The sequence below is a fragment of the Benincasa hispida genome, chromosome 8, assembly GCF_027475165.1.
Source record: "Benincasa hispida cultivar pf3 chromosome 8, pf3_genome.v1.1, whole genome shotgun sequence".
In the NCBI taxonomy this organism is placed as follows: domain Eukaryota; kingdom Viridiplantae; phylum Streptophyta; class Magnoliopsida; order Cucurbitales; family Cucurbitaceae; genus Benincasa; species Benincasa hispida.
Genome location: NC_143485.1, coordinates 4,513,132 through 4,523,580, shown reverse-complemented (window position 1 = coordinate 4,523,580; position 10,449 = coordinate 4,513,132). Strand labels below are relative to the sequence as shown.

Below are 10,449 nucleotides of genomic sequence, written 5' to 3'. Positions count from 1 at the left end.
CAATTGGGAGATGGATTACATGACCACTAATAATGTATAATCTTGAGATACATGAACACGCATATGCTAATGATAAGTGACATACGGCTGATAAATACTAACAATGGACATCTACATCACACCTAATTTAACATATTTATATTAATATTTTCGTTAAATACTTCATCATTTTTTTAATTAAAAAATCCATTTGGTTATGGTCAAATTTTGGCCACGGTGCCACAATAGTTTCCAGTTCACATGGCGGGAAACGGCACAGCCAAAGATCATCTCACGCGCCTCTTCACTCTTCTCTTTACCTCTTTTTCAATTCTTCTCCCCGCCATTTTCAACCTCTCTGATCTTCATCCATTCAAATTCTTCTCGCCGTAATCGAAGAACTCAGTAGATCTTCACAAGTTCTTCACTTCTACGCCCATCTTCTTTCTCGCTATCTGTATTTTCGTTATCAGGGTTTAGGGTTTCAATCTTCAATCCCCAAATGGGAAGCAAGATGAACGACGAACTCGTTTCCACGATACGCTCCATTGTCGGTCCCGACTTCTCCTATATGGATGTTATCAGAGCCCTCCACTTGGCCAATAACGACGCCACCGCTGCCATTAATATAATCTACGATACCCCTAGTTTCGGAGCGAGGGATAAACCGCGAGTTCAGGAAAATTCTGATGTTCTTCATGTTCCTTGCGTTCCGAGTTCTGAGAGCAAGCCTGTTGTCTCTACGTCGAAGAGGGTTCGGGATGAAGGTGCTAATTTCCCGTCGCCTGAGGAAAGTTCTACTCGGAGTCCGTGTAATGTTGGTGTCATCAAGGATGTCGTCGTGGAAGTCTCTAGTCCATGTTCGAGTTTGATTGGGAATGAGTGGTGGCTCGTTGGCTGTGCTGAAGTGGCCGGGCTGTCTACGGCTAAAGGCAGGAAGGTGAAGCCTGGAGATGGAGTGGCATTCACATTTCCTTCGAGGAATGGGTGTAAAACACCTTCACCGGCTAAGGTTTTCGGGAAGGGAAGGCACATGGCCAATGGTTCGGAGATTGTGAGGTTTTCTACAAAAGATTCTGGGGAGGTAGTGTGTGGAATTCTGCTATTTCAGTTTATGTCTTGATTTTGTTAATTTAAATATATTGGTTTTCTTTCCAAATGGTCTACAGTTAGAAACCTTTTTGTATACCTTTCCCTTGGCTTAGACAGATGTGTTGTCTATCATTTGTGTCTTTTCCTCCATTTGTTAGTGATATGTTCCTGTTCTTATCATATAAAAATTTATGGGGTTTTGTTAGATTGGTCGAATACCCAATGAATGGGCTCGATGCCTTGTGCCATTGGTGAGGGATAAAAAGGTTAGAATAGAGGGTTCGTGTAAATCTGCACCAGAGGTGCTGGCCTTAATGGATACGATTCTTTTATCTATAAGGTAAGCTTACCAACATCATCAGGATCATACGTATGTGTTGTTACCAATATGAGCTCTCTTTCATATGTTGTGATGATATTTTCGTTAGTATACTTTGTCTACATTGGCATACGAGCACGTTTCTTATTTACTATGAGGTAAAAAGCTTCCCGTCTCTGATGTGCAGCTTCTATTAACTAATGAAGCTATATGCCATTGGAATGCAGTATATACATTAACAGTTCTTTGCTTCGTAAGCACCAGCAGACCTCTCTCAAAGCAGCTAGCAATGCAGCTGCAGAATCAGTTATTCATCCTCTCCCAACTTTGTTTCGGCTTCTTGGTTTAACATCTTTTAAGAAGGTGAGATCTCTTGTTCTTTACATACATTTTTTTTTGTGTGATTAAAGAGCTAGGTTGATTTAGTGGATGAACTCATTGTGTTTGGATATGTGAAATTATACAATTCTATAAATGACATTTTTAAATGATGTAATGTGAATGTGGTCAGGCTGAGTTTACTCCAGAGGACTTGAGTGGAAGAAAACGACTGCTGGACTCAAAGGTCTGAGCAGAATAACTTTGTCATATGACTCATAGCTGATTTCATAAGATAGGTTTATACTCAAAGACATTTATACGGCAGGTTAGTTATAGTCTGCCATCCTCATTAGCGCATACCTTGAAGAATTGTTCTCAAAATGATAATGGGACTGAAAATGAAGAGTCAATATCAGATATTGATCTTGAGAATATTGTTGGTGCTGGGGATACTTCGGAGCTGGAGGTAGCTATACTTTTGTTAGAATATCGTGGGTTAGTGGATTGCAGTTCAGACTTGTAATTTTTAGAAATATGTTGTCCATAGGAAATGGATCCACCCAGTGCCTTGCTATGTGAACTTCGGCCCTACCAAAAGCAGGCTCTTCATTGGATGATCCATCTGGAGAAAGGAAAGTGCATGGATGAGGCTGCAACAACCCTTCATCCATGTTGGGAAGCTTATCGTCTTGCAGACAAGTACGCTGGGTTTTTCTTTCATGAGATATAGTTCTTGTCTGTCTATGTCTTGATTTTGTGATCTTTCCGTAGGAGGGAACTTGTCATCTATTTAAATTCCTTTTCTGGTGAGGCAACGACAGAGTTCCCAAGCACTCTCCAAATAGCCAGAGGAGGGGTAAACTCTTAAATAATGAAGCATAGTTGTAGTTGCATTCCTGCTTTTGTTATTCGTTCTACTTTTGTTTTTACTGACACATAGGTTAATTATTACCAATGAAAGATTCTGGCTGATGCCATGGGCCTCGGGAAGACCATCATGACCATATCACTTCTTCTTGCTCATTCAGAAAGAGGTGGAGTATCCAATAGTCAGCTGACACGTTCCTCCATTGAGGGTGATGAAGGAAACATTGACCAATCTTTGAATTCTTTGAAGAAGGCCAAAATTACAGGTTTTGAAAAGTTGTCGCAGCAGAGGAACACCTTAGCAAGCGGCGGCAATCTGATTATTTGTCCCATGACTCTTCTAGGACAATGGAAGGTATTTATTCCTCTCTGTCATTCAGCTGACTCATATTGCTTGCTTAAACTTCCAAAACTTCAATTTGTTCCATGTATCATGCTCAGTAAGATGGTTAATCGTATTTGAGAATTCCTTTGAATCGTTTCTTTGTTTTTCAGGCAGAGATTGAAGCTCACGTGCGACCTGGATCTCTGTCTATACATGTTCATTATGGGCAAACTAGATTCAAGGATGCTAGAGCTTTGACACAAAATGATGTCGTAATCACTACCTATGGGGTTTTAGCCTCAGAATTTTCTACAGAGGTAGTTGCAAACTTCATTCTAAGTTGGTGATTCTAAACTCACTTTCACTGAGTCGTGTTTTCATTTTTTTTTTAAAAATATATCTGCTTGTAGAATGCTGAAGAAGGTGGACTCTATTCAGTTAGGTGGTTCAGAGTTGTTCTTGACGAGGCTCACACTATTAAGTCCTCTAAAAGCCAAATATCCATTGCTGCTTCTGCACTAGTTGCTGACCGTCGCTGGTGTCTTACTGGTACTCCTATTCAGGTAACACCCATGTGAAGTTTTTTTTAGTTTGACATCCAGATCCGTTCTTTTTGTTCTTTGCATTTTTGCCTTTTGTGCATACTTTTTCTTTTCTTTTCTTCTTTTCTTCCTTTTTTTTTTTTGGGGGTGGGGGGGGTGGGGGTTATTGCGATTCATGGAATCCTTTAAAAATAAGAACTGAAACTGTGAAAAGTTTTTAAGCAATGGAAATTATGAATTGTTTTCAATCAATGTTTTCAGGTCAAAGTTACAACCATATTTATCAAAGTAATATTGCATGCTGTAAAAAATATTTATTTCTAGCACTGGGATCGACAACTAAAGCTTCTCATATTGCTTACTTGATAGCTTGCATTAAACTTTGTATTCTTTGTTCTTGTCTAATACCTTATATTTGTGGATTTTGGGATCAACTACTTTCAAGTACAGTGCTGTGTTTTCATTCTGGGTAACTTCTTGATGTGAATTATCAATGCTAATGTCATTTATTGTTGCCTTCCATTAAATATAATTGACACAGAACAACCTGGAGGATATCTTTAGTCTTCTTCGATTTTTGCGGATTGAACCATGGGGAAATTGGGCGTGGTCAGTTACTGCTAAATGTATTGCGCATTTCAAATATTTCCACTTCATTATGCTATATCGAGTTATTTTTTCTTCATGCCTTGATGTAGCACATCTTTTTTTGCATCGATCAAATTTCCTTTCTGATTTAGGTGGAATAAAATCATTCAAAAACCATTTGAAGAAGGTGATGAGCGGGGGCTAAAATTGGTTCAATCCATCTTAAAGCCGATCATGCTGAGGAGGACTAAATATAGTAAGGATCGAGAAGGCAGGTTAGTGACTGGCTGAGACTTGTTATTTGAGTAATGCCAATGTACATTCTGATCATAACTTGTGGTGTTGCAGGCCAATTTTAGTTCTTCCTCCAGCTGATGTCCAGGTGATTTACTGTGGACTTACAGATGCTGAAAAAGATTTCTACGAGGCACTCTTCAAGAGATCCAAGGTAACTCAGGGCTGCTTGTGCAAATGTGTCATGCTTGTTTTGTTTGAGTTATTGACTTGCGTGACATGATATCCAAAAAAATAGGTGAAATTTGACCAATTTGTTGAGCAAGGACGTGTCCTTCACAATTATGCATCAATACTGGAGTTACTTTTACGTCTTCGCCAATGTTGTGATCATCCCTTTCTTGTGATGAGGTGCTTTTTCTTCCTCTCTCTTCAATAACTTCTTTAAATTTTTTTTCCATTCCTCTACTGGAGTTGGGAATGAAATGGTATTGAGGCGTCTGGAAACTGGAAATCTTGTAGGCCACTTGAATAAACATTTTGTAAGTTGTTTATTAAGTTGTTTCAATATATATGCATGATCAACTGAATTTCATTAAAATAAGAGAGATACATACACCCACTGAGTAAAAAAAGTCTCCAATTGGTCAACAAAGCCGAAAGAGAAATTACAAAAGTACTCAGATTTGAGAGCCCAGAAGTACAAGAAAATAAAAACATCATTCCAAAGTTTTTCCTTTGTCCACGTAAGACTCTTGCATCTCTCTAACCATACTATCAACCAAAGAGTTGTTCAAGCGGTAATCCACAGCACCTATTTTTTCTGGCTAAACTTTGGACTCTTGATGACTTCTAAAGCACAAGATTTAGGGAATAATTGTACAGATGACCTATTTTAAAGACTCAAAATGTTAAATGACCAATTTTTTGAAAAAAAAAATGTCAAATGACCTTCTGCTAATGTCGTGGTTGAGAAAAGTTTTGAATATGCCATTGATTTATTTTTTCCTCATTCCTTATTCTTCTCTGGTGCGACCACAACTTCTCCAGTCGATCAACTTTGTTGAAACTCTAACCTTTCTTTTTACCCCTTTCTCTTTTCTTCTTTTTCTTCTTTTCCAGTGGACCATTTTCGGCGAAAATCTCTTTTTTTCCCCTCATTTTTTTTCCTCGTTTGTTCTTCTTCTCCGGCAATGGCCCTCCTAACTTGACGGACAGCATTCCAAATCCATGAGCATAAAACAGAAGGAAAAAAGGAGTGAAGAATGTGAAATGAAGACAATCGCATACCTGGGAGGGAGAGTGAGACCCAGAGAGAGCGAGAGATATAGAGAGAGAAGAGTGATTTATGAGTGAGAAAAGGAAGAGCGAGAGATATAGAGAGAGAAGAGTGGTTTATGAGTGAGAAAAGGAAGAGCGAGAGATATATAGAGAGAAGAGGGATTTATGAGTGAGAAAAGGAAGAGAGAGAGACCGAGACCAAGAGAGAGAGAGCTAGAGTGAGAGATATAGAGAGAGTAGTGATTTGTGAGTGAGAAAAAGAAGAGAGTGAGAGGGAGACCAAGAGAGAGCGAGATGGCTTTTTCATGTGTGTGCGAGTATATTTTGGTAATTTCACTTGAATTTGATGTCAGCAAAGGGTCATTTGGCATTTTTATAGAAAATTTGGATTATTTGACATTTTTGGCCCAATTTTTAGGTCATCCGTACAAATTTCCTAAGACTTAGCTAAACTACACTGTACCCAATCCTTAAACACTTTCAGTAGACTACACTAGAGGGAAACTGGTTCCTGGCCATGGCCTACTCTCTTATTGCCTATCATTCTGAGAGAAGGCTAACTGATGGTTTTGGTTTGTGCAGTCGAGGTGATACCCAAGAATATTCTGATCTAAATAAGCTAGCAAAGCGTTTTCTTAAAGGCACTCCAAACACACAGGTAGGAGAAGGGAGAGATCTGCCTTCTCATGCTTATGTCCAAGAAGTTATTGAAGAGCTTCGCAGCGGTGAACATGGAGAATGTCCAATCTGTCTCGAGGTATTTGAAGATGCAGTATTAACACCATGTGCTCACCGTATGTGCCGAGAGTGCCTTTTGGCAAGTTGGAGAAACTCTAGTTCTGGTTTATGTCCAGTTTGTAGGTATTTATCTTATCTTAGTTTTTTATTTTATTTTATTTTATTTTTAAAAAAAGTGTAACTGGATTTCTTTGACTTGCATGTCTCCACTTCACGCTCAAGTGTTAATTAACCCTACAATTGCTCTATAGGAAAGCGATCAATAAACAGGATCTTATAACTGCTCCAACTGAGAATCGTTTCCAGATTGATATTGAGAAAAATTGGGTTGAATCATCCAAAGTTGTGGCTCTGATGAATGAACTTGAAACTATTCGTTTGTCAGGGTCGAAAAGTATTTTATTCAGCCAGTGGACTGCCTTTCTTGATCTTTTACAAGTTCCTCTCTCTCGGTATGTTATCTTAAAGTTTCTTTTGTGAAGAGCCAACACATGGCCGTAATTGCATTGCGTTTGATTTGGTACTAATTGAAAACAGTTGTACAAAGAGTGTTAAAGGTTGGAGCTTCCTCTTTGTAATGGATTACATAATGAAATACCAATTACAGTAAAAGGAGGAGATGGCTAAGATTTCTTGTTATTTTAATACTTCAATCTATCTGCAATTAACTCCATGCAAGAAGTTTTTCGATTTGTAATGAAAGAACTGTCAAACAAAGTATGTAACAACATCTATATATTGCCATGGGATGCAAAAAGATGTGAATATTGACAAACGTAATGGTTATTGCATGATATCGTGATCATTTTCTTTTGTTTCAAAGTATTTAGGTGGGGTAATGTGGAAGATTGAACCTTAAGTAGGCTAATGCTCTTGGAATGTATTGTACTAATCATGGATCAAAGTCATCATCCGGTCCTTGTTTCTCACATTTCTGTATCACATTCTGTTGTGCCGTGTAGCGTTAGTGTTTCATTCTCTTTAATTCTTGCATGTATGGTTTTTAGAATTACCTTTCTTTTCATCATAGGAGTAATATTCCTTTTCTCCGATTGGATGGAACTTTAAGTCAACAGCAGAGAGAAAAAGTAATAAAGGAGTTTTCAGAGGATAATGGAATTCTGGTATGCAATTTTATTTTCTGCAGTTTTGTGTGGGGCGCTGTTTAATGGTAACATTGTGGATTGGTTGTGACTTTAGGTGTTGTTGATGTCACTTAAAGCTGGTGGAGTTGGAATAAATTTGACAGCTGCTTCAAATGCCTTCGTTTTGGTATGCCTAATGGATCAAGCCATATAAGCTGATTGCTTCTTGATAGATGCTTTATTTTAAAAATGCTCCTTGGCTATAGTTTTATGAGCAATCCAAAGGTTCTTGGGACCAACTTATGTGCTAATTGCTCTTCTTTATAGATACTTTGGTTAAAGAGGAAAACACAGTTTTAGACAGGTATAGAATTTAGAAACAGAGAAAACAATTGATTATGTTTCTTGTTTCTAGCTGATCTATTATGCCTAAATGCTTTTGAAAGTTATAACTTCTCTTCCTGTTTGATTCAAACCAATTGGGGAGCCTGCTTGTAATTTTGATCGAGGATTCTCACAACTCTTTGATAAGATTATCCAACCTCTTTGACTCACGTCTTTTGGTGCTTCAATACACTGTTTTTGGTCAGAAGCTGTAGGAAGAATCAGCACAAATGAACACAAAATCTCGTCTTGGTCAGAAGCTGTAGGAAAAATCAGCACAAATGACTGCATGGTTCTCAATTTTTAAAGATGTGCAATCTATGATCATTTAGGGAAAGATATTGATCATCTCTTTGTGCATTGCTCTTTTGTTACAACTTTGTAGGGAACTTGTTAGATACTATTGCTGCTATTGGGTGTTCCCAAAAGCATCCAGAATTTTTGTCTATTATCTAGAGGCGAAGAATGCAATCGGATGTAGTTTTTCTTGGATTCCATCCTTCGCCTTTCCTTTTAGAAACATGGGTAGATTGAAAGATAATGACAGCGACTGGGTGGTATTGGTTCATATTTATATCTAGTAGTTTCACTAGACTTTCACTATTTAAAGCTTTTCTGAATTTCGATCTGTTCTTTGTTTGCTTCATATGCATTATTTACATCTATTATTATTATTTTTAATTGTGATGCCATTTTGTTCATCGTTTTAATACAATAATACTTGCTGTTCATGCTTAACAACTGTACTTCTCTTAGTCTAAGCATGAAGACCCTGCTTGGTCATTTCATTCTTTACTAATTGAAAAGAGAGTTTTGTAATATTTAACAGTAATTTCAATGGCATAATTGATGGTCTATGGTTAAACAATCGTTGTAGGACCCATGGTGGAATCCAGCAGTTGAAGAACAAGCAGTTATGCGCATTCATCGCATTGGGCAAACTAAAAGTGTGAAAATAAAACGCTTTATAGTGAAGGTGCAATCTCTTTTTCAACTTCAAGGAGACATTTTATGTAGTGATGTTTATAATTAGGATTTAATACCTGCTGATAGACATTTAAGATGGTTAAAACTTGAAAAAAGGGTTTTAACCATTGAAAATACCAATCACTATCACCGGAAGTTATTTTGACATAAATGGCGAACGTGTCAACTAGTTTGCTAGTTGCAATTTAAACATGATGGTCTTGTTTGAAACCTAACTTTACTTCTCAGGGTACTGTGGAGGAAAGGATGGAGGCAGTACAAGCAAGAAAACAACGATTAATTTCCGGTGCCTTAACAGATCAAGAAGTTCGAAGTGCACGAATTGAAGAATTGAAGATGCTTTTTACTTGATGCAGTAAATGAATCACAGATTTGTTTTATGATGGGCTATCCTTTTCCCTTGAAGCTGTTGGCTAATTGGAATGACCAGGGAAATGAATCAGCTTAAACCTATTTTTATGCAGGCCAACAGATTTTGTTGTCCCAGACACAAGGGGGGAGGTCAGTAAAATTTGGCTCAAGTAGTGTTTTTATTTCTCTCTTAACAATTTTTGAGTAAAGGCAGAGAGCTTGCTGTAAATTAATAGTATTTATTTAAACCACTTGTGTATAGACTAGGGAGTTTATAGCCATAAGTTGGGTTTGTTAATGAGTTAGACCATAAAGAATGATGTGTTTATTGGGTTGTATACTTGGAAATTTTGCAGATGGGGAGGCAACAAAGTACATATTATTATTATTATGTTATAATTCTTTTAATATATGTTATATGGCTTCATCAATCTTTTAATGTTTGGTCAAAGTGATGATAAAGTTGCATGAAAAATATAACTTCTCATGGCCGATATTTATTTCTAAAGGTTGTACCAATTAAAACTTAAAATTAATAATAATGGTATAAATTTATACGTAAACATTCATAAGCGAATTTAAATAATTTATTAGTGATTTGTAGTTATTTTTAGTTTATTTTATTTAAAATCAGCTAAATAAATTTATTCATCTTAAAACTTTAAAATTATCACGTAATTTCTTCTAAATAAACGTCATAGTGAGCCAACAAAGAAGGATTATTATTATCTATATGATTTTTGCTATTTTCTTTACCATTCATTAATCCTTGCATTTAAAGAAATTTTATACATGTGTGAAATGTTATCCTTCAGCATTCAACGGTTTTAAAATGAAACTCTAATGGGGTATCTAAATCAATTTATTTATAAAATTTTATCTTTTAATGGGAGATATCAACATTAGATTTTCCAAAATTTAAAATTATGTTTGTATGTATCAATTTCGTAGTAGTCCAATTATAAAAAAAATTTTTTTTTTTAGAGATTGTTTGTTTCGTGGGAATCCAAGATTCTCATGGAGTAAGCATTTGGAGTACTGTATTTATTTTGCATTATTTGTTTTGCTAGATGCAATAATGTAAAAGTACCTGAAATTTAAAGATTTCCAAGCATCTTAGGATATTCTTAGGAAGGATATCTCGAGATTTTTTGGATGAAACATAGGTTTTTGGATTCTCATTATGAGGGTATTCCCTTCTTACTTTTTTTTTTTTAAAAAAAAAAATCTTATATATATACACACGTACACCTTTTACTTATTTTCATTCTATAATTAAAATAAATATTATCTATTTTACACTCTTTGGTTGCAGTTGTTTTTATTATTTAAAAAAGATATTCAAATTTAAATTTC

At 36.4% G+C, this 10,449-nt stretch overlaps 1 protein-coding gene across 1 annotated transcript; it reads left to right on the top strand.

The window, feature by feature from the left end:
- Positions 1-226: 226 nt before the first annotated feature.
- On the top strand, positions 227-9,524 carry RAD5 (DNA/RNA helicase protein). Its single transcript, XM_039038994.2, has 20 exons — positions 227-1,063; positions 1,278-1,411; positions 1,618-1,753; positions 1,902-1,955; positions 2,037-2,177; positions 2,259-2,410; positions 2,483-2,567; positions 2,673-2,933; positions 3,074-3,220; positions 3,314-3,466; positions 3,987-4,054; positions 4,186-4,308; positions 4,382-4,481; positions 4,566-4,678; positions 6,131-6,409; positions 6,538-6,738; positions 7,317-7,410; positions 7,487-7,558; positions 8,633-8,731; positions 8,971-9,524. Exons 1-20 carry the CDS (start codon positions 482-484, stop codon positions 9,091-9,093), a joined length of 3,117 nt encoding a protein of 1,038 aa, XP_038894922.1. The 5' UTR covers positions 227-481; the 3' UTR covers positions 9,094-9,524.
- Positions 9,525-10,449: the final 925 nt, after the last annotated feature.